Genomic DNA, 23,596 nt, shown 5'->3' on the forward strand with positions numbered 1-23,596 from the left:
CCCTAGAATGTTTAATAAATCAGATTTGTTACCACATGAATTTGTTAAATTAGAAAAAAGACCCCATCCTATTAAGACTAAACCCCCAGATTGCCCTAAATTGCATATTAACCCCCAGCATGTTCGAAAATATGATTTGTGCCACCAGAATATGCAATTATGTGATTATGTGTCGAAAAATTCATTTGCACCCCTAGAAAATTTATCCGCTGCATTCCATGTTCAAAAAGGGGTAGAAACAACGAAGGGTTGGATTTTTTATTGTGGGGAAACTGATACTATGACTCCAGATAAGAATGATTTTAGTAGCCTGAATGAAGTTACTAAAACATACATTAAAACTGCAAATGGGGAGTTGATTACTGTCGTTGGTTCTGGAACTATTGAAATTTCCCCCACTCTCCAGCTCAGAAATGGCTTATATGTGCCCACTATATCTCAGAGATTGATGTCTATAAGTCATGTTACGAAGGAGTTAAATTGCACACTGCTAATGCACCCAAATTTTTGTATCTTACAGGATATTCGGACGAAGAGGATTCTTGGGCGTGGCACTAAGAAACAAGGGCTCTACTACGTGGACGAGATAGCTCAACATGGCAGTGCAATGCTGGCTCACGGATCCACGAAACAAGAAATTTGGCAGTGGCAACGAAGACTAGGACACCATTCTCCTGGTTATTTTAAACTTCTTTTTCCGAATTTTTCAATTCTTTCTGATTTTTTATGTGAGACTTGTGTTTTGGCCAAAAGCCACAGAAAATCTTTTAAGATTTCCAATACTCGAATGAATTCCATTTTTTCCTTAGTGCATGCTGATGTTTGGGGCCCTGCACCAATTGTTGGTGGAGGTGGTTTTCGATATTTTGTGATATTTGTTGATGATTGCACTAGAATGACTTGGATTTATTTCTTGAAACATAAGTCGGAAGTCATTGATAAATTTATCTTATTTTTTCAAATGGTCCAAACACAATTTCACCTGCCATCAAAACCTTTAGGTCAGATAATGAGAGAGAATTCGTGAATAGCCCCATGGCCCAATTCTGTAAAGAAAAAGGCATGATCCATCAAACATCCTGTGCCTACACTCCGGAACAAAATGGGGTAGTAGAAAGAAAAAATAGGACAATCCTAGAAATAACCCGCGCCCTAATGCTCGAATCCAAAGTCCCCACACACTTCTGGCCCGAAGCTATTGCCACATCTGTTTTCCTCATGAACCGACTGCCCACAAAAATTCTCAACAAAAAAATCCCACTTGATATCCTGTCCAAACTAACCAAAATCCCACAATACCTAAACCTTCAGCCCAAAGTCTTTGGTTGTACTGTCTATGTTCATATCCCAAAACACGAACGAAACAAACTATCTCCGTGTGCTACCAAATGTGTTTTTATAGGTTATGGGATAAACCAAAGAGGTTATCGATGCTTGGACCCCCAAACAAAAAAGGTCATCACCACCATGAATTACAATTTTCTAGAAACCGATTTCTTTTACCATACCCACCTTAGTAGTCAGGGGGAGAGTAATCCAGGTAGTTCTGAATCTACGGACTATCTAAGTTGGGTCGTGCCATTGCCAAACTCTTCGATTGAGGAACCGACAGATCCAGTCGTCACTGCCGCCGAGCAGGGCTCGCCACAAGAGTCATCTCATCCACTACCTTCTGATCTTTCTCAACCGATATATCCGAGGTAACCTCTGAATCGAGTCTCGATGAGAATATAGTTCCCATTAATCATGATGATACAAAACCCCAAGAAGAAGACAATACTGTTGATGGTGATACTGGAAGATATGCACTTCCTTACCGAAGTATGAGAGGAGTTCCACCGAAGAGATACTCTCCTGAGAAGATTGGGAAGAAAAGCCGGTATGGGGTGGTGAATTTTGTGCAAGCAAATTTGACTAAGATGGCCCGAGCCTTCGAAAGTGCACTTTATGAAGAAAAAGAAATTCCACAGTCGGCAGAAGAGGCAATGAGACACAAGCACTGGAGAGAAGTTATGTTCACAGAAATGAAGGCACTAATGAAGAACAAGACTTGGGTAAAGGGAAAGCTGCCTGAAGGAGTAAAAACAGTCGGATGCAGATGGGTGTTCACGATAAAGCGAAGGCCTGATGGCTCGATCGAAAGGTATAAGGCTCGACTTGTGGGCGAAAGGGTACACCCAGACCTATGGTGTAGATTATGCCGAGACCTTCTTGCCTGTGGCCAAGATTAACATCGTAAGGGTGCTATTCTCAATTGCGGCCAACAAAGACTGGCCACTTCATCAGTTTGATGTGACTAATGCCTTTTTGCATGGAGAATTGCCAAAACCTGTTTACATGGAACCTTCTCCTGGGTTCACTTCAGAATTTCAAGATGGGAAAGTTTGTCAGTTGAAGAGGACATTATATGGGTTGAAACAGTCTCCAAGGGCATGGTTTGGAAGGTTCACAGAAGTAATGAAGAAATACGGGTATAGACAGAGTAATTCCGACCATACTTTGTTCCTCAAGAAGAAGAATGGAAAAATCACGTGCTTGATTATATATGTGGATGATATGATTATCATTGGGGATGACAGAGAAGAAATGACCGAGCTAAGAAGAAATCTGTTTAGTGAATTTGAGATATAGGACTTGGGACTTCTCAAATATTTTTTGGGAATAGAGGTGTTGAGATCGAAGAAGGGGATTTTTATAAATCAGAGGAAGTATGTACTAGACCTCCTCGCTGAAGTTCGGATGCTAGATTGCAAACCAACCGACACTCCAATGGTTCAAAATCATGGATTACAACTAAAAGAAGAAGGAAAGCCGACAGACAGAGGAAAATATCAGAGATTAGTCGAGAAGTTGATTTATCTAGCTCATACCAGACCAGACATTGCCTATGCTGTAGGAGTTGTGAGTCAGTTTATCCATGCTCCTCAAGAGGAACACTGGGAGGCTACTTTGAGGATTGTTCGATATTTGAAAGGGACATCCAAACATGGTCTATTGTTTGAGAAACACGGGCACTTAGAGATACATGGATACACTGATGCGGCGGGAAATCCGAATGACAGGAAATCGACCGCATGGTATTTTACCTTTGTAGGAGGTAATCTTGTGACTTGGAGAAGCAAGAAACAAAAGGTGGTGGCACTCTCTAGTGCAGAAGCAGAGTTCTGTGGGATTAAGAGTGGATTGACAGAGTTGTTATGGCTAAGGAAGCTTATGAGGGAATTAGACCTTTGTGCATCTCGAAAACAAGGCAGCTATTAGTATATCAGAAAACCCGGTCCAACATGATCGAACCAAATATGTGGAGGTAGATCGACATTTCATCAAGGAGAACATTGTAGCCAAGATAATTGAAGTGCCGTTTGTCAAGTCTGAAGATCAATTGGCTGATATCTTGACAAAGGCGGTGAACTCAAAATCCTTTCGAGAAGTGTTATGCAAGTTGAGTATCGGCAAGTTGCCATTACTTAACTTGAGGGGGAGTGTTGGAAGAAAATCACGGAAATATTGGAAGATCACGGCAAAATAGGGAGATGATATGCGATTATTATCTTTTCCAAGAATAGGAGATATGGAATTAATGTAAATAGGTTTACCTTGTATAGATATTACTAGTCCTATATAATAATGTACTAGCATGTATATTTTTGAATGAGAAATACAATGAAACCTTTCCCCAACCTTTAAACACTTTGTATTAAAAATATTATTGTTATATTTAATGAACTTCTTGCTATCATTTTTTTTTTCTTGAAGGCGTGGGCCATGATCAACAAATCCGGTGATGATGAGATGTTTGTTTCTAGAAACGAAGAATCTTTGCCGGTTTTTGAGAGACCAATTTGCAAAGATTCTAGTAGACTTGATGGAATATTCTGGGATGTGATGAAGAGATTCCTTTACAGCCGGCGGTGACGCATCCATTGCCGACCAATAGAGTGAGAGCTTTGTTCATCCTCCGCCAATCCGACATCAAAACGCTCAAGAATGAGGCCAAACATAGATCGAGTCTCCACTTTTGTGGGTGCGGCGGCATATGTCTGGACCACATTGGCGAAATCCTTGGGTCCCGCTGGAGATGAAGATGAAGATGAGTTGTTCTTTTTTTGGGCCGACGGCACGGGGCGGCAGAACGCGCTGTTCGATCCACCAGTGCCAGTGAATTACTTCGACAATTGCTTAGTTGTCGGGGTGGCGAGAGCCGAGTATCGGAAGTTGGCGGCTGAGGATGGATTTGTTGCGGCCAGGGAGGCTATAGTTGATTAGATAAAGACCAAAATCTACGACGGAGATGAGTTTCTTAAGTGCCCGGAAAAAATGTTAACGGGTACGGCGAAATATAAGGATATGAGGGCTTTGACGATAATTGGTTCCCCCAAGTTCGATTACACGGAGGCGGATTTTGAATGGGGGGAAGCGGAGAAGGTGGAGTTTCTGTCATTGGATTAGGGAAACTCAATTTTTTTGTCTAACTCCGGCAACGTCGATTTGGTCATCGTTACGTCGTTGACCAAGGAGGAGATGAAGACTTTTGCTTCTACGTTTGCAACTGGTCTTGATATGTGACGTATGTCAAGGACAAACAAAATGAGATCGATGTATTAAATTGATACTTGGATTTGGAACTAGGATAATTCTTTTCCTCTTTGTTGGATTAAATAATGAGGCTAAACCAAGAAAATAAATTTGGTAGGATATAAAAACGTGAGAGGAGAATTTTTATATGGAAAATCTAAATCGGAAAAAACCACGAAACTGGAGTCTAAATTTTCCACTAATATATTTAGTAGGCTTACAAAATTCTCCATATACTCTATAGGAGAAAACAAATCTCAAGTTTAATAACTTGGAAAATACAAAAGAATTGTTGAGCTACAATTTTAAGGGAGATATAGAAATTTTCTTCACTTTTTCTTCTCTCAGAAATGCACTCTCTCTTGTTTGCCTCACTTGTTGCATTATTCTTGCAACTCTTGCACTATTGTGGTAAATACAAATTAAAGTAATGAAAAAAGTTTAGACAGGAAACATTGGTTTTTTTATTTATCCACCTATGTTTACAAACTAAATACACAGTCTGTTAAGAGTATTCCTCTCAACGTGATGCCGGATGTATGAAGAAGAAGTCCCGGAAGGCGTAATTCCGTCGACAACTAGGGTTTGTGCAAATAAACGTAAAAGACAAGAAAATAGGCGAAATATCAGATGCCCTTCTTATTGATTTTAACGGCTATTTATAATCTAAGGACCCTAGGGTTGGTTCGACTTACGGCCCGGGAAAGAACCAACATAGAAAACCCGGAACGGAGCTTATAATTTGCTCGACCCAATTGTTCAAAAATAATAATAAAAAACAAAACAAATAAATCCCAAAAGATCAAAAAAAATAATAAAAGACTTCTACTCTACTCCACGCCTTATTTGGAGACGTAATCTCCAAACCTGACCGGTGGCCGCGTCCTTCTTCTAGGCTTCCCCTGCTAGGCCGACATCCTCGGCGAAGGCTTTCCCCGCTCCACCGTTTCACAATCCAGCTCCGGCTCTTGCGGCTCCTCTGACTCCTCTTCCTCTACTACGACCCGGCGCTGTTCCGCCTGGTTCGGAGGAGTGCCCGTATCAACTCCCCCCGGATAGAAACATCCTTGTCCTCAAGGATGAGAGTCGGAAAACGACGTCTCACTAACGACAATGGCTCCCACGTCGGACTTTCGCCGCCATCATCTTCCCACTGAATCAGCGTCTCCTCCACCGGGGATCCCTCTCGCCAAACTGTGCGACTTGCGACTAGCAACCCATTTCAACGGCCTCGACACCGAGCGGCCTCCCGCAAACAGAGGCGACAGCACAGTGGCCTCAGGCGACACACCTTCAACAAACGGCCGGAGCAAACTAACATGAAATACATTATGCACCCGACTACCCTCCGGCAACCGGAGACGATAGGCGACCTGGCCAATACGCTCTAACACCTCGTAAGGCCCAAAGAACCTGCGCGCCAGCTTCGAAGATAGTGGTTTGGCCACCGAGTATTGCCGATACTGCTGCAATTTTAGTAACACCAAGTTTCCCACTTCAAACTCCACATGACGGCGGTGTCTATTTGCCACGGCCTTCATACGATGCTGGGCCTTCTCCAAATTCGCCCTCAAGGCCACGATCAGCTCCCCCGCTGCCGAATCAGGGACGCGACATCCGCAGGAGTAGTATTCGACGGCTCAGCTGCCACCAACGAAGGGGGGTCGCGCCCATACAAAGCCTTGAACGGCGAGGTCCCTAGACCCTCGTGATAGAAACAGTTTAGAGATAACTCCGCCCAGGGCAAGAAATTCACCCACTTATTCGGCTTATCAGCCACGAACGCCCGCAAATACTGCTCCAATCCCCTGTTACGCACCTCCGTTTGACCGTCCGACTGCGGGTGATACGCCGTGGTGAAGTGCAGTTTAGTGCCGCTCAGACGCAGCATATCCTCCCATACATCGTTTAGGAACACCGAATCCCTATCCGAAACCAAGGTCTTTGGAAAGCCATGGTGCTTTACCACGGTTTCTATAAAAAGATTCGCCACTCGCAAGGCATTAAAATGCGGCGGCAAAGGCGCGAAATGCGCTTACTTGGACAACCTATCCACCACCACCATAATTGTCGTAAAGCCCCGCGACTGGGGAAGACTTGTCACAAAGTCCATCGACACGTCCTCCCAAACCTGGGAAGGGATAGGCAACGGCTGCAACAGCCCCGCGGGTTTCTGTGTCGAATACTTTGTTGTTTGACATTCCAAGCAGGCGTCAACAAACCTTTGCACATCTCGCCTCATGTTCTTCCAATAAAATTGAGCTGCCACTCGGCGAAAAGTTCGTTCCACGCCCGGATGGCCCGCTTGAGGAGTCGAATGATGCTCATATAACAACGGCAGCTTTGCCGCGGCCAGCATGCCCACATAAATTCGTCTGCCGCGATAAAGGAGCCCCCCCTCAAATGCCAAGTTCGATTCTGCCTTGCCATCTGCGATTAACGCCCGAATCCCGAACATCTCTTCCAACGAGTCAGCCTCCGCACGAAGGATTTCCAAAATATCCGGCACCGGGTGCGCCACCAACTCCAGCAGGGTGGTATCCGCCTGCTCCTGTTCAGCCAGCCGCGCGTCCGGCTCCATATCGCGACACGAAAATGCGTCCGCAACCTTGTTTGACTCTCCTGTTTTGTAGCCCATCAACTTTCTAGCATAAAACTGCTGGTTAGGAGTTTGAATAATTTGTTGTAATAATTCCTTCAAACTTTTCTGGTCACTTCGAATCACAAATTCCCGCCCCAATAGGTATTGACGCCACTTCTGAACCGCCTCCAGAATGGCGTACAATTCCTTATGGTACATCGAAGATACCCGTCGACGGGGGCCAGTTTTTTGGAGAAAAAGGCCAAGGGATGTCCATCCTGAAGAAGTACAACACCTACACCAAAATCTGACGCATCCGTCTCAATAGAAAATGTTTTTGAAAAATCTGGCAGCCTCAACACTGGAGCTGTCGTCATAGCAGCCTTCAAAGCCGAAAAACTCTCCTCAGCGGCGGACGACCAAGCAAAGGCCTCCTTCTTAAGCAACTCTGTTAGTGGACCCGCAATTGCGGCATAGTTAGCGATAAACCGACAATAATAACTGGTGAGACCCAGGAAACCGCGCAATTGTTTGACAGACTTCGGAATCGGCCAAGCCACCATGGCTCCGATTTTCTCTGGGTCAGCCTTCAACTGCCCCGCGGACACCAAATGCCCCAAATATTCAACTTGTGTATTGCAAAAAACGCACTTTGACAACTTTACAAAGAACTGATTCGCCTTTAAGATCGTGAGTACCTCGTGTAAGTGACGAACATGAGACTCCAGAGTTGGACTGTAAATTAAAATATCGTCAAAAAAGACGATAACAAACTGTCTCAGTAGAGGCCGTAAAACCTCATTCATCGCTGACTGGAACGTCGAGGGAGCATTAGTCAAGCCAAACGGCATAACCAGGAATTCAAAATGGCCATCATGTGTCCGAAAAGCTGTTTTGAAGACGTCATCCGCGTGCATTCGAATCTGGTGGTATCCGGAGCGCAGATCTTGTTTAGTGAAGAATCGTGCCGATCCCAATTCGTCAAACAACTCATCCGAAGTGGGAATAGGGAAACGATCATGCACCGTAGCTTTATTCAAGGCTCTGTAATCGATACAAAATCGAAATGTACCATTTTTCTTCCGAATGAGCAACACCGGAGAAGAGAAAGGGCTCTGGCTCGGTCGTATCACTCTTGAGGACAACATCTCCTTCACTTGTCGCTCGATCTCATTCTTCTGGAAGTATGGGTAGCGGTATGGCCGCACATTGACCGGCTTTGAATGCGGAAGTAAATGGATGTGGTGGTCGAAACGTCTCGGTGACAGCATGCCCGGCGGAGTGTGAAAAACAGCTTCATGAGACCCCAATACCGCCAATATCATAGGATCCAGTTCGTCCGGAAATACTGGAATCTCGGAGACGTTCTCCCGCTCCTCATCCTTTGGGACAGCGACTATCTCGAACAACTTTGCCTCGCCCCGCAATGATAACAGGCCCGCAACCATATTGAGGGATACTTCCCGAGCGATCGGAGGGGACACCTTCAGACAAATAGGAATACCATTGCGTACAAATTCCAACGTCCCTTCCACAAAATCGCTCGTGACCCGCCGCAAGGATTTCAGCCATGCTAACCCCAAAATGACATCCGGTCCATGCACTGGCAATATATGCAAATCCACTAAGAATACATTCGACTGGATCACTATCCGTGTCTGTAGGCTAGCGTGTGAGCACACCAATGAAGCGCCATTGCCCACATAGACCCGAAACGGTTTATTAGCCGTTAGCGGTAAGGAGAGTTTCTGTGCCACCCTCGGATGTAAGAAATCATGGGAGCTGCCCGTGTCTACGAGAATCACCACCGGGTCCGCCTCGATTGTCCCCCTTAGCTCCACCGCCTCCGGGTGCTGCTTTCCCTCCAGCGCATAAATATGCGAGAGGTCAGCCGTGATTAACTTAGATTCCGGCTGATCCTCTGGTGTGTCCGACTCCCCAACCTCGTCCTCATCAACGCCACCCATATAGGCCAGAAAAGGACGTTTGCAAGCATGATTCGGCACCCACTTCTCCTCACAGTAGCAACACACCCCCCGTCGGGTGCGATCAGCCCGCTGTCCTGCAGTTAATCGAATAACAGGCAGCTTTGAATACTCGGGACCCCTAGCATACACCGGTCTCGTCGCCTGCTGGGATTGTTGCTGCGGAAGGGTTGAACCCGCCGGTTGGGCCCGCTGATCCCTGGAGTTCCAATTGCGCCGCTGAGACCCTGATTGTGCGACACTCTTATTATTATCGCCGTCAAACTCCATAGCGAGGGCCATTGCGGCAACAACCGATCTGGGATGTTGATGTTTAACCTGGCTCCGAATGGGTTGTCGGAGGCCCGCCACATAGATAGGTAAAAAGGTGGTCTCCGAGACGTTCGAGATCCGATTGCGCATAGACTCAAAGGTTGCGTTGTACTCCGTGAGAGACCCTGTACCAGCTTCGCGATCAGGCCCAAATAGTCCTCAAAACATTGTGGGTCGAAACGACGACGCACATCCTCCAAGAAATCATTCCACAGTACAACTGGGTTACTAGCACGATAATTAAACACCCACTCCGCCGCTTGGTTTTCAAAAAGCATAACCGCATAATGTAGGCGATACGCCTCAGGCATCCTCAGATGATCGAAATAATATTGAACCCGAGCAATCCAATTCACCGCATCCGTACCATTGAAGCGCGACGGCTTCATCTTCACATCGCGTGGCTCTTCCCATGCCGGCTGACTTCCATTGTTATGCCACGTCGGATTATCCCACGAAGTCGGCTGACGACCAGCCGTGAACGCCAAACCCTGACCTGTCCCCGGAGGGTCCCACGAGGACAACGCCCCCGAGCCAATCTGCGATCCCGCTCCAAAACTACCCAACTGGCCAGCCATAGAGAGCGGCGGCGGGATAGCCCAGGGCTGTGTAGCTGGCCCTGAATGATCGACCGATCGTGGCGGACCGGACGAGAGAGGTCCCGGTGGATTCGGGATGCTCGTCAGAACCAATTGTGTAGGAATTGAAATCGGTTGCGACTGTGGAAGAGAATCAGTGAACCAATGAGACGGTAGGCCAAAACTCTGCGCCGGTCCCGAATGTGGCGGCACCAACCTCCGATCAAAATCATCCATCCGTGTCTCGAAACGCGCCAAGGAGGCGAGAGCGTGTTCAAACATAGCAGACACCAGGTTCGTCCCCTGTGCAGCCGAACCGGTCGAAGCACCCACACTGCTCGGCGGTGCGGTCGACCTGATCACCGGTACTCCACCCGAACGTCCGACATCAGTACCGATAACGTCCATGAGTTCAAAGAAAGCACCAATTTGTTAAGAGTATTCCTCTCAACGTGATGCCGGAAGTATGAAGAAGAAGTCCCGGAAGGCGTAATTCCGTCGACAACTAGGGTTTGTGCAAATAAACGTAAAAGACAAGAAAATAGGCGAAATATCAGATGCCCTTCTTATTGATTTTAACGCCTATTTATAATCTAAGGACCCTAGGGTTGGTTCGACTTACGGCCCGGGAAAGAACCAACAAAGAAAATCCGGAACGGAGCTTATAATTTGCTCGACCCAATTGTTCAAAAATAATAATAATAAACAAAACAAATAAATCCCAAAAGATAAAAAATAATAATAAAAGACTTCTACTCCACTCCACGCCTTATTTGGAGACGTAATCTCCAAACCTGACCGGTGGCCGCGTCCTTCTTCTCGGCTTCCCCTGCTTGGCCGACATCCTCGGCGAAGGCCTTCCCCGCACCACCATTTCACAATCCAGCTCCGGCTCTTGCGGCTCCTCTGACTCCTCTTCCTCTACTACGACCCGGCGCTGTTCCGCCTGGTTCGGAGGAGTGCCCGTATCACAATCACATCTTTTATAATGCTAAAATAACTAATTTTCCTAACTGACATAAACTGCCATCATTATATAATCTAATAATAACCAACTCCTAATTTATCCAATATTTACAAAATTAATTGAATCAACTTTCAACATGCACTCACTACTACAAAAATGAATTGTTCTTGCACTTACAATATGACAATTCATAAAAAATTTGGACTCCTATAGCCACCTCTACAATCGCCCTATAGTTACACCAATCCTAGAGAATTTCAAAGCCGCCGAATTAGCAATAAATTGCAGCAACTCTACTTCACCATTTAGTCAACATTTGTTGGCTATTCTTCACAAGATTTTCAATTATAGCGGCTTCTACATGAGATGGATAATCTTAGGTCTCAACACAATGACAACCGTGATCGAAACCTGCCGTATTCCGCCTTCACAAGGCGGCGCCGCCGAGCTGTTACTGCCGCTCTCCTTCTTCGACATAAATTGGCTGCATTTCAATCACACCCGCCGCCTCATCTTCTACAGCCACCCTTGTTCAGAAGCTGAATTCTCCAACACCATTGTTCCAAACCTCAAACACTCTCTCTCTTTAACTCTCAAACACTATCTCCTTGTCGCCGCAAATCTCCTCTATCCTCTCCACACCGACGTCTCGAAGCCCGTTTTCCATTACGTCTCTGGCGACTCCGTCTCCCTCACGATCGCTGTATCCGGCCTCGATTTCGAAGAGCTCGTGGCAGATCATGCTAGAGAATCCGATCAGTTCTATGACCTCCTTCCTCGGATGCCGGCAATGTCCGAGGACGAAAATTACAAAATTATCCCTCTCATCTCTCTGCAGGTGACACTCTTTCCGGGCCGGGGAATCTGCTTAGGTTTGAACAATCACCATAGCCTCGGGGACGACAGATCAATCATCGGGTTCATAAAGGTAATTAGGGTTTAAGTCCCTATAAAATCATTTTTAGCTCTTATTAAGCTGATAATGATGCAAATGAAAACCAAATTGTTAAAAATTGCTCCAAAAAATTTGTTTGAGAAATGAACTAGTTATATCTTTTGTGTTGGTAAGAATAAAATAAGACAGAGACACTAATATAGAAATAAAAAGATGTTATTTTCAGTATTGAGTCATTTTTGTTAGAATAAATTAAATAGTAAACTACATAAATGGTACTTGATTTTTATTTTATATCGTTTTTGGTACATTTTTGTACCTAATGCAGCTTTCAACCCAAAATACCCTCTAAACAAATACCCTCATAAAGGGTATTTTGGGCATTGACAAAACTAATACCAAAAGTAATATTTATAATACCTTCTCTCAATCTCCTCACTCTTTATACTATTATTATTAATCAATATTAATATTATTATTTTGATATTATAAATAAAGAATTTATTTATTTTTTAATATCATTTAAATATATTTAATCATAATTATAGTTATAATTATATTTAATTATTATAATAATATTATTGTTATAATAGTAAACACTAGTATAGTAATTAATAAATAATTAATTATTTTATATTAAATTAATAACTAATCAATTTAACTTTAAAAATATTCAATTAATTTAAAATTGTGAATTGTATTCATAATGATAAAGAATTGAATAATTTTTAATTAGGTGTTTTAACCCTAAAATGATTATAAATAATTTAATTAAAAGTATTCAATTAATTTAATTACTTTAAATAATTAATTTAATTAGGTGTTTTATTATTGATTTATATTATGAATGCAATTAGTTGTATGTATAAAACACTAAAAAGAAAGAAGAGAGAAGAGAAAAGAAAAAAGGGGAAACATAAACTACGAAAAAAAAGAAAGAAGAAAGAAAGATAGAATACTAAAAAGAAAGAAGAAAATGAAGAAAAAAGAAAGAAAAATGAACTAAAGAAGAAGAAAAAAAAGAAATAAGAAGGAAAGAAAAAAAATCACATATTTGGTTCTGTTTAATTGAAATTTACAAAAATATCCTCCGTAAGAGCATCCACAATGGGGCGGAGGATGCGACGGACGATGCATCCTCCGCTCCTTAGTCCACCACTGCAACACCACGGACTATGCACATTTTATCCTCCGCGCCTTATGCATCGTCCGCGGACTATGACACGGAAGATGCATCCTCCGGCCTATCCTCCGCCCCTTAGTCCGCCATTGCAAGGGTGCGGACTATAGGGCGGAGGATGCACACATTTTTATTTTTATTCTTAAATTTTTTTTTATATTTTCTTCTATATATATTACCATTTTTTTTAACTTCATTTCACACCTTTTACTCCACTCTTTGGAGTCATCTCAATTTCTCACTAAATTCAATAATGAATTCCGACAATTTTTCATTTTTGCAAGCACAAATATAAAAATAAAAAATAAATATTGACAATAGGATTTGCCTTTAATTTATAGTGTTTTTATATTTTTTCTTGCTAATTGATATGTTTGCAAACATAAAAAATAAATATTGTAGTGTTTAAATATTCAAATAATAAATAAAATACTTAGGGCAGGGCTTAGGACGAGCTATAGTCCGCCCTATTGCAGGTGGAAGGGGCGGAGGATAAAGTGCTGATATGGCAGCGCATAGGGCGGGGTTAGGGAGTCGCATCCTCCGCCCCATTGTGGATGCCCTAACAAAAAATTCACATGCTTGGTACCTAGAATTATTTTTGTCATGGGTTACCAATAACGATATAAAATAAAGATTATGTACCATTTATGTGCGAAAGTAAAAGATAAGGTAGTTCACTCCGAATTAAAAGAGAAAGTGAGTCTTCGTAATATAAATATTATTGGTATATTTAATGAACTTCTTGCTATCATTTTTTTTTTCATGAAGGCGTGGGCTATGATCAACAAATCCGGCGTTGAGGTGTTTGTTTCTAGAAACGAAGAATCTTTGCCGTTTTTCGAGAGACCAATTAGCAAAGATTCTAGTAGACTTAATGGAATATTTTGGGATGTGATGAAGAAGATTCCTTTAAAGTCGGTGGCGACGCATCCATTGCCGACCGATAGAGTGAGAGCTTCGTTCATCCTCCGCCAATCCGACATAAAAATGCTCAAGAATCGGATTTTGTCGGCGAGGCCAAACATAGATCGAGTCTCCACTTTTGTGGTTGCGACAGCCTATGTCTGGACCACAATGGCGAAATCCTTGGGCCCCGCTGGAGATGAAGATGAACATGAGGTGTTCTTTTTTTGGGCCGACGGCACGGGGCGGCGGAACGCGCTGTTCGATCCACCAGTGCTGATGAATTACTTCGGCAATTGCTTAGTTGTCGGGGTGGCGAGAGCCGAGTATCGGAAGTTAGCGGAGGAGGATGGATTTGTTGCGGCGGCGGAGGCTATCGTTGATGAGATAAAGACCAAAATCTACAACGGAGATGAGTTTCTTAAGAGCCCGGAAAAAATGTTGACGGATACGGCGAAATATAAGGATATGAGGGGTTTGACGATAACTGGTTCCCCTAAGTTCGATTACACGGAGGCAGATTTCGGATGGGGGGAAGCGGAGAAGGTGGAGTTTCTGTCATTGGATGAGGGAAACTCGATTTTTTTGTCTAACTCCAGCGACGGGGATTTGGTCATCGTTACGTCGTTGACCAAGGAGGAGATGAAGACTTTTGCTTCTATGTTTGCAACTAGTCTTGATATGTGATGTTTGTCAAGGACAAATAAAATGAGATCGATGTATTAAATTCATACTTGGATGTGGAACTAGGATAATTCTTTTCCAACTTGCTGGATTAAATATTGAGGTTAAACCAAGAAAATAAATTTGGTAGGACATAAAAATGTGAGACGAGAATTTTTATATGGAAAATCTAAATCGGAAAAAACCACGAAACTGGAGTCTAAATTTTCCACTAATATATTTAGTAGGCTTACAGAATTCTCCATATACTCCATAGGAGAAAACAAAAGAAGATATAGAAATTTTTCTTCACTTTTTTCTTCTCTCAGAAATGCACTCTCTCTTGTTTGCCTCACATGTTGCACTATACTTGCAACTCTAAATCAATGTGATGAAAAAACTTTAGACAGGAAACATTGGTTTTTTTATTTAACCACATTCACATCTTTTATAATGCTAAAATAACTACTTTTCCTAACTGACATAAACTGCCATCATCCATAACCGTCATTATCCTAATCTAATAATAACCAACTCCTAATTTATCCAATATTTACCAAATTAATTGAACCAACTTTCAACATGCACTCACTACTAGAAGACTGAGCTGTTATTGCACTTACAATATAACAATTCATAAAATATGTCAATATATATATCAATCATTCAGTTAATGACAGTTTTATAACGTGTCTATTTATAGGAGGAATGAGCTCCAAATTTGCACTCCTATAGCCATCTCTACAACCGCCCTATAGTTACGCCTATGCGAGAGAATTTCAAAGCCGCCGAATTAGCAATAAATTGCAGCAACTCTACTTCACCATTTTAGTCAACATTTGTTGGCTATTCTTCGCAAGATCTTCAATTATAGCAGCTTCTACATGAGATGGATAATCTCAGGTCTCAACACAATGACAACCGTGATCGAAACCTGCCGTATTCTGCCTTCACAAGGCGGCGCCGCCGAGCTGTTCCTGCCGCTCTCCTTCTTCGACATGTATTGGCTGCATTTCAATCACACCCGCCGCCTCATCTTCTACAGCCATCCATGTTCCGAATCTGAATTCTCCAACACCATTGTTCCAAACCTCAAACACTCTCTCTCTTTAGCTCTCAAACACTATCTCCTTGTCGCCGCAAATCTCCTCTACCCTCTCCACACCGACGTCTCGAAGCCCGTTTTCCGTTACGTCTCTGGCGACTCCGTCTCACTCACGATCGCTGTATCCGGCCTCGATTTCGAAGAGCTCGTGGCAGATCACGCTAGAGAATCCGATCAGTTCTATGACCTCCTTCCTCGGACGCCGGCAATGTCCGAGGACGAAAATTACAAAATTATCCCTCCCATCTCTCTGCAGGTGACTCTCTTTCCGGGCCGGGGAATCTGCTTAGGTTTGAGCAATCACCATAGCCTCGGCGACGGCAGATCAATCATCGGATTCATAAAGGTAATTAGGGTTTAAGTCCCTATAAAAGATTTCTTTTATTCATTTTTATTGTTTTATTTTGTTGACATAGTTTAAAATCATTTTTAACACTTAAGCTGGTAATGATTGCAAAATTAGGAGAGACTAATTTACAAATTAAGTGGCTCCATATATTTGTTTGAGAAATGAAGTAGACGGTTTATGTCCCGTATGCAGTTTTATTTTGAGCGTTGGTTGGAATAAAATGTTTGAATATTATTAAATAAAATTGATTTTGTAAAGGAAATATGTAGATATTTTGTAGAATTGTCTAGAATAGGCATGAGAAAATATCTAGATATTTTAGTAAAAATATGAATTATTTAAGAATTATATAGATTTTTATGGATAAAATAAAAATCTAGATATTTAGAATATAAAAGTATTAAGTAGATAATTCCAGAATAGGAAGGGAATGCATATAAATATGGGTAAGTTGTACTAACACTTTGTATAAGTTGAAAAAGTTTGAGAAATAAAAAAGTTTTTTAGTTTCCCCACATCACATTACCTCTCATAAACCATTTTCCATATACTCCTCTCATTCTCCTCTCAAATATTTCTTCCAAACTAAATTACTCCTCTAAAATATATCTTATATTCCAACATTAAATAAGACAGAGAGACTATTACATAAATAAAAAAAATGTTATTTTTAATATCGAGTAATCTTGGTTGGAATAAATTAAAAAAAAAATGAGTAATCGTATTAAAATTAATATTGGTACGATTAATGAAGTTCTTACTAACATTTTTTTCTGCATTTGCCCTAAGGCGTGGGCTGTGATCAACAAATTCGGCAATGATGAGGAGTTTGTTTCTAGAAACAGAGAATCTCTGCCGGTTTTCGACAGACCAAATAGCAAAGATTCTAGTAGACTTGATGGAATATTCTGGGATGTGATGAAGAAGATTCCTTTCCAGCCGGCGGCGACGCATCCATTGCCGACCAATAGAGTGAGAGCTTCGTTCATCCTCCGTCAATCACACATAAAAATGCTCAAGAATCGGATCTTATCGGCGAGGCCAAACATAGATCGAGTTTCCACTTTTGTGGTTGCGGCAGCCTATGTCTGGACCACCTTGGCGAAATCCTTGGGTCTCGCTGGAGATGAATATGAAGATGTGTTGTTCTATTTTGTGGCCGACAGCACGGGGCGGCAGAACGCGCTGTTCGATCCACCAGTGGCGGTGAATTACTTCGGCAATTGCTTGGGAAGCGAGAGGGTGAGAGTGGAGCATCGGAAGTTGGCGGCGGAGGATGGATTTGTTGCGGCGGCAGAAGCCATTGTTGATGAGATAAAGACCAAAATCTACAACTCAAATGAGTTTCTAAAAAACCCGGAAAATATGTTGACGGAGACGTCGAAATATAAGGGCATGAGGTCTTTGGTGGTGACTGGTTCCCCCAAGTTCGATTACGCGGAGGCGGATTTCGGTTGGGGAGAGGCTCAGAAGGTGGAGGTTCTGTCGTTGGACGAGGGATATCGGATGTCAATGTCTAACTCCGGCAACGGCAATTTGGTCATTGGTATGTCACTGATCAAGGAGGAGATGGAGGCTTTTGCTTCTATGTTTGCAACGGGTCTTTATATGTGATGTTTGTCGATCCCTCCCTCTCTAAAAATCTACGACGCAGATGAGTTACTTAAAAGTCTAGAAGATCGGTTGTCGATGTCGAAACTTAAGAGGGTTTTCGGGGTTTTGGTGGTGTATGGTTCGTCCAAGTTTGAATATAAGATACTCCCTCCGTCACTCTGTAGTAGAGGCGTTTCTTTTCGGCACATGATTTAAGAAATTGTGTTAAAAATAGTTAAGTGAAGTAAAAATAAAGTAGGAAAGGAAAAAGGTGGAGAAATGAAGAGAGAAGAAAAGTTGGAGCCTTTTACCAAAATAGGAAGTGACATAGCTACAACGGGACAACCAAAAAAGGAATACGACTCGGCTACAAAGGGACGGAGGGAGTACTATTTTCTTGAATAACACAATATTTTAGATATACTTGTTGGGTTTAAGGTGGGTGTCTCAAGACGATGCTCTTTGGATGCAATGATTTTGTTGATCTTATGTAACTTCCATGGGCTTGCCCATGTTATTCTAGTATGTTTAGTCTACTTGTTGGCTAGTCGTTAATGTTTTACCTCGGGTATGCCTGAGAGTATGATGCAAACGATAAGTTCTGATGATATTTTATTTTATTTTTCATTAAAAAAAAATTGCAAGTATTTAATAACATACGAAAAAGCTTTAATAGGCTTAATACTTATACTCCCTCAGTCCATTATTGAATGTCTTATAGTTGACCGTTACAGATTTTAAGAAATTGATTGACTTTATATAGGAAACTAAGTAGAAACGTTAGTGGAATGTGGGGCCTACTTTTATATATTAATTTTATAATAAAATGTGAGTTGAATGAGTTAATGGAATATAGAATCCACTTACCAAATATAGTAAAAGTGAAATTGAGTATTTATTGACGGACGGACGAAAAAAGAAAAATGAGACATTTAATGGCGGACGGAGGGAGTATTTTATAATAATAAAGTAGAAATATATCTTTAAAAAAGATTTTAAGTAATGTACAACATATATAAAGGATGCATTGTTAGTGATAATGACTATATACCAATCTAATAATCTCAACGGAAAAATAAGATATACACATAACACATGTGTCGTTAGAACTTAGAATAAAACTGCAAATCTCGTTTATGACTATTTAGTTACCAATCTAATAATCCCAACAAGAAAACACTACAAGCATCATAGTACATTGTAAAGTCAACCAGAATCTTTCAATTAACTCTTCTTTTTGTCTTATAAGTTGACGGCAGTTAGAGTATTTAATTTATATAATTCCAATTTCTAAATGTTGGAAAAGTTTACTTCACAAAACTTACAACGACAATCAGGATACAATACTCTTACTTGTCATTGTTGCATCTGCCCCGTACCGAACACTTATGGGATAGCTTAACGGCGAAATAAAAGCGAGTCAATAATTTGACTCTATAATAACTAAATGGCAGTATACTTATATTTTACAAAGAAATACTACGTTACAATATATCATCAAATAAGATTTTAAGAAATAAACTACATAAAAGATGCATCGTATTAGAACAAAATTGAAAATTTTCATTTACATTTAAAGGAGACGTATATAACAAAAGTGAGTACACCTTCCTTTTGTCTTATCTTGAAAAGTTGGTACCAAAATAAACTAAACTATTTAATTGCACATGGAGTAAGTTATTTTCAAGGATTCAATTTCTATATATTCAGAACAAGAGGAAGAATTACTGCACAAATTGAACACCCTAGCTAGTTATCACTAATTCATACTCAAAAAACCTGCAATGACAACCGTGATCGAAACCTGTCGTATTCCGCCTTCACTAGGCGCCGCCACCGAGCTGTTCCTGCCGCTCTCTTTCTACGACATGACTTGGCTGCATCTCAATCACACCCGCCGCCTCGTCTTCTACAACCACACATGTTCAGAAGCCGAATTCTCCAACACCGTTGTTCCAAACCTCAAGCACTCTCTCTCTTTAACTGTCAAACACTATCTCCTTGTCGCCGCAAATCTCCTCTACCCTTCCGACACCGACGCCAAGAAACCGGTTTTCCGGTACATCTCCGGCGACTCTGTCCCGCTCACGATCGCCGTTTCCGGCCTCGATTTCAACGAGCTCGTCGCGAATCATGCTAGAGAAGCTGATCAGTTCTATGACCTCCTTCCTCGGACGCCGGCAATGTCCGAGGAAGAAAATTACAAAATTATCCCTCCCATCTCTCTGCAGGTGACTCTCTTTCCGGGCCGGGGAATCTGCTTAGGTTTGAGCAATCACCATAGCCTCGGCGACGACAGATCAATCATCGGGTTCGTAAAGGTAATTAGAGTTTAAGTCCCTATAAAATCATTTTTAGTCCTTATTAAGTTGATAGTGATGCAAATGAAAACCAAATTGTTAAAGATTGGAAAATTAGGAGAGACTGTATTTACAAATTAAGTGGCTCCAAATATTTGTTTGAGAAATGAACTAGCTAGGGTTTAAGTCTCTATAAAAGTATACTCCTTATGTCCGTCCTTAAATGTCCCATTTTTTCTTCTTTTGTATGTCCGTCAATAAATGTCTCCTTTCATTTTTACTATATTAGGTAAATGGACTATATGTTCCACTAATCCATTCCATTCACATTTTATAACATTTAAAGTAGGTCTCATATTCCACAAACTTTTTCTACCCACTTACCTTATAAAGTCCAACAATTTCTTAAAATTCGTGCCGATCAGTATGGACATTTATTCATGGACATATGGAGTATTATACAGTTTTATATTGTGTGTTGGGAGGAATAAAACAGACACAAAGAGACTAATATAGAGATAAAAATTTTAGTATTGAGTCATCTTCGTTGGAACAAATTAAAAAAGAAAGTGAGTCATCATATTAAAAATATTATTGGTATGTTTAATGAACTTCTAACTAACATTTTTTTTCTTCCTCCGCCCTAAGGCGTGGGCTGTGATCAACAAATCCGGCGATAGTGAGGCGTTAATTTCTAGAAACAGAGAATCTCTGCCGGTTTTCGAGAGACCAATTTGCAAAGATTCTAGTAGAGTTGACAGAATATATTGGGAAGCAATGAAGAAGCGTCCTTTAAAGCCAGCGGCGACGCATCCATTGCCGACCAATAGAGTGAGAGCTTCGTTCATCCTCCGCCAAACCAACATAAAAACGCTCAAGAATCTGATCTTCTCGGCGAGGCCGAACATAGATCGAGTCTCCACTTTTGTGGTTGCAGCAGCCTATGTCTGGGCCACCTTCGCTAAATCCTTGGGCCCCGCTGGACATGAAGATGAGGTGTTCTATATTGCGGCTGACGGCACGGGGCGGAGGAACGCTCTGTTCGATCCACCAGTGCCGGTGAATTACTTCGGCAATTGCTTAGGGACCGGGAGGGTGAGAGTGGAGCATCGGAAGCTGGCGGCGGAGGATGGATTCGTTGCGGCGGCGGAGGCTATTGTTGATGAGATAAAGACCAAAATCTACGACGGGGATGAGTTTCTTAAGAGCCCGGAGAGTCTGTTTACGGAGTTGCCGAAATATAAGGGCATGAGGGCTTTTGCGATGACTGGCTCCCCCAAGTTCGATTATGCGGAGGCGGATTTCGGATGGGGGGAGGCGGAGAAGGTGGAGTTTCTGTCGTTGGACGAGGGATATTCGATGTCGTTGTCCAACTCCGGTGATGGCGATTTGGTCGTCGGTATGTCGTTGACCAAGGAGGAGATGGAGGCTTATGCTTCTATGTTTGCAAGTGGACTCTCTGTGTGATGATTGTCAAGGACAAACAAATTAGATCGATGTTGTTTTGCTTAATTTTGATTATAATTTACTTTTTCTATTACTCCTGCATTCAAATAAAGTACATCCCTCCGTCCACAATGTAAGGAGCCCTTTTAACTCGGCACGAATTTTACAAAATTGTTTAACTTTGTGAAAAAAGTAAAAGGAAAAAATGAGTGGTATATAGGACCCATTTAAAATATTAGTTTTATATTGAAATGAGTTAATTATTTCTCGTATAATTATTTAACTTATTTTATGATAACTTATTTTATGATTTATTGATGATGATTACTATCCAAGTTCTCTTTAGATAGAGATTACAAAATATATGTACAAGGAAAGTATAAATCTATTCTAAGAGTTCTAATAAGTATAATTTTTTTTAGAGTAAATGCCAAAAAAACATATGGCCATTTTAGGTTTTTGTTCCTAGACATTATCTTTCGGATTTTTTTGTCCTGAACATATGGAAATTTGATCATTTTGGTTCTAGACTAACTGTCCGTTAAAAACTAACGGTCAATGGATTTAATCCCGATTTTGACCAAATTAAATTTTTAGTTCTGATTTTTTACTCCCTAATTAATCCCCTAATTATTTTAATAAATATCAAAATCATCTAAATTATGGCCGACGAAGCCAAAGCAACGCCGCCTTCTCCGCCGGCAACCTCTCCCCTCCAACCACGTCCTCTACTCCAACCGCTCCGCCGCCTACGCTTGCCTCCACCAATTCATCGAAGCTCTTTCCCACGCCGAGAAGACCGTCGAGCTCAAGCCCGATTGGGCCAAGGGCTACTCCCGCCTCGGCGCCGCGCACATGGGCCTCCGTCGCTACGCCGACGCCGCCTCCGCCTATAAAAAGGGCCTCCAGATCGACCCTTCCAACGACGCCCTCAAGTCCGGCCTCGCCGGCGCCGAGCGGCCCGACGAACCCCTTCGGCAAGGCATTCGGGCCCGAGATGTGGGTGAGGCTGGCGAGCGATCCCAGCACGAGAGTATCTCCAGCAGCCCGATTTCGTGAAGATGATGCATGTGGTTCAACAAAGCCCCATTAATCTGAATTTGTATTTGAATGATCAGAGGGTTGTGCAGGCGCTTGGGTCGTGCTCCAGATGGATTGTGGAGTCGGAGATGAGGGAGATTTGTAAGGTGTTGAGGGTGAGGAAGGGTTTTGGGGGGGAGAAGGAGGAGTCGCAAGTGGATGGAGAAGAAGAGCAATTCTATTTTTATTTAATATTATTTATTTCTAACTTAAAATAAATATTTATTAAAATAATTAGGGAATAATAATTCAGAATTAAAAGTCAAATTTGGTCAAAATCTGGATTAAACCCATTGACCATTAGTTTTTAACGGAACAGTTAGTCCATGACCAAAATGATCAAATTTCCATATGTCCAGGACCAAAAAATCCAAAAAATAAAATTTAAGACCAAAAACATAAAATGACCATATGTTCGGGACCAACTTTGGCCTTTCAACTAGAATCTCTCATTTCATTTCGGAATAAAACTGCAAATCTCGTTTATGACTATTTAATTACCAATCTAATAATCCCAAACAAGAAAACACTACACCCATCATAGTACATTGTAAAGTCAACCAGAATCTTTCAATTCACTCTTCTTTTGTGTTAATTATAAGGTGACGGCCGTTAGAGTATGTAATTCATGTAGTTCCAATTTCTAAATGTCGGAAAAGTTTACTTTACAAAACTCTTGCAACGACAATTAGTCAATAATAATACTCACTCTGTCTCAAGATAAGTGACCACAAACTTTTCGGCATGAGATTTAAGGAAATGAGATTTTGTCAGTAAAGTGGAAAGTGAATAAAGTAAAAGAGTTAATAAAGTAGAGAGGAAAAGTAAGAGAGAGAGTAGTAAAAAGAAAATGAGTCACTTATCTTGGGACGTTCCAAAAAGGAATATGAGTCACTTATTTTGGGACGGAAGGAGGAGGAGTAGCATTTGAAGTTGGTTGTGATACTTGAGTTGACATATTAGTCTTTGTAGGATACAGCAAAAGTAATTACACCTTCCTTTTGTCTTATTTTGAAAAGTTGGTACCAAAATGCACTACACTATTTAATTGCACATGGAGTAAGTAATTTTCATGGATTCA

At 41.7% G+C, this 23,596-nt stretch overlaps 5 protein-coding genes across 5 annotated transcripts; 4 read left to right on the top strand and 1 right to left on the bottom strand.

Moving 5' to 3' along the window:
• Positions 1-2,769: 2,769 nt before the first annotated feature.
• LOC125188162 (secreted RxLR effector protein 161-like) lies at positions 2,770-3,261 on the top strand. Its single transcript, XM_048084916.1, has one exon. The coding sequence runs from the start codon at positions 2,770-2,772 to the stop codon at positions 3,259-3,261; it is 492 nt and encodes a 163-aa protein (XP_047940873.1).
• A 4,035-nt stretch (positions 3,262-7,296) lies between these two features.
• LOC125188167 lies at positions 7,297-10,439 on the bottom strand. Its single transcript, XM_048084924.1, has 2 exons — positions 9,683-10,439; positions 7,297-9,578 (listed from the first exon to the last, which is right to left on the bottom strand). Exons 1-2 carry the CDS (start codon positions 10,437-10,439, stop codon positions 7,297-7,299), a joined length of 3,039 nt encoding a protein of 1,012 aa, XP_047940881.1.
• A 950-nt stretch (positions 10,440-11,389) lies between these two features.
• LOC125188168 (malonyl-coenzyme:anthocyanin 5-O-glucoside-6'''-O-malonyltransferase-like) lies at positions 11,390-14,745 on the top strand. The gene is made up of 2 exons (XM_048084925.1): positions 11,390-11,926; positions 13,845-14,745. Exons 1-2 carry the CDS (start codon positions 11,390-11,392, stop codon positions 14,664-14,666), a joined length of 1,359 nt encoding a protein of 452 aa, XP_047940882.1. The 3' UTR covers positions 14,667-14,745.
• Positions 14,746-15,556: 811 nt separating this feature from the next.
• Positions 15,557-17,873, top strand: LOC125188831 (malonyl-coenzyme:anthocyanin 5-O-glucoside-6'''-O-malonyltransferase-like). The gene is made up of 2 exons (XM_048085892.1): positions 15,557-16,093; positions 16,886-17,873. Exons 1-2 carry the CDS (start codon positions 15,557-15,559, stop codon positions 17,708-17,710), a joined length of 1,362 nt encoding a protein of 453 aa, XP_047941849.1. The 3' UTR covers positions 17,711-17,873.
• A 1,600-nt stretch (positions 17,874-19,473) lies between these two features.
• On the top strand, positions 19,474-22,494 carry LOC125188169 (malonyl-coenzyme:anthocyanin 5-O-glucoside-6'''-O-malonyltransferase-like). The gene is made up of 3 exons (XM_048084926.1): positions 19,474-20,010; positions 20,638-21,450; positions 22,111-22,494. Exons 1-3 carry the CDS (start codon positions 19,474-19,476, stop codon positions 22,492-22,494), a joined length of 1,734 nt encoding a protein of 577 aa, XP_047940883.1.
• The last annotated feature ends 1,102 nt before the right edge of the window (positions 22,495-23,596 follow it).

This window comes from Salvia hispanica, chromosome 5 (genome assembly GCF_023119035.1).
Source record: "Salvia hispanica cultivar TCC Black 2014 chromosome 5, UniMelb_Shisp_WGS_1.0, whole genome shotgun sequence".
NCBI lineage: Eukaryota > Viridiplantae > Streptophyta > Magnoliopsida > Lamiales > Lamiaceae > Salvia > Salvia hispanica.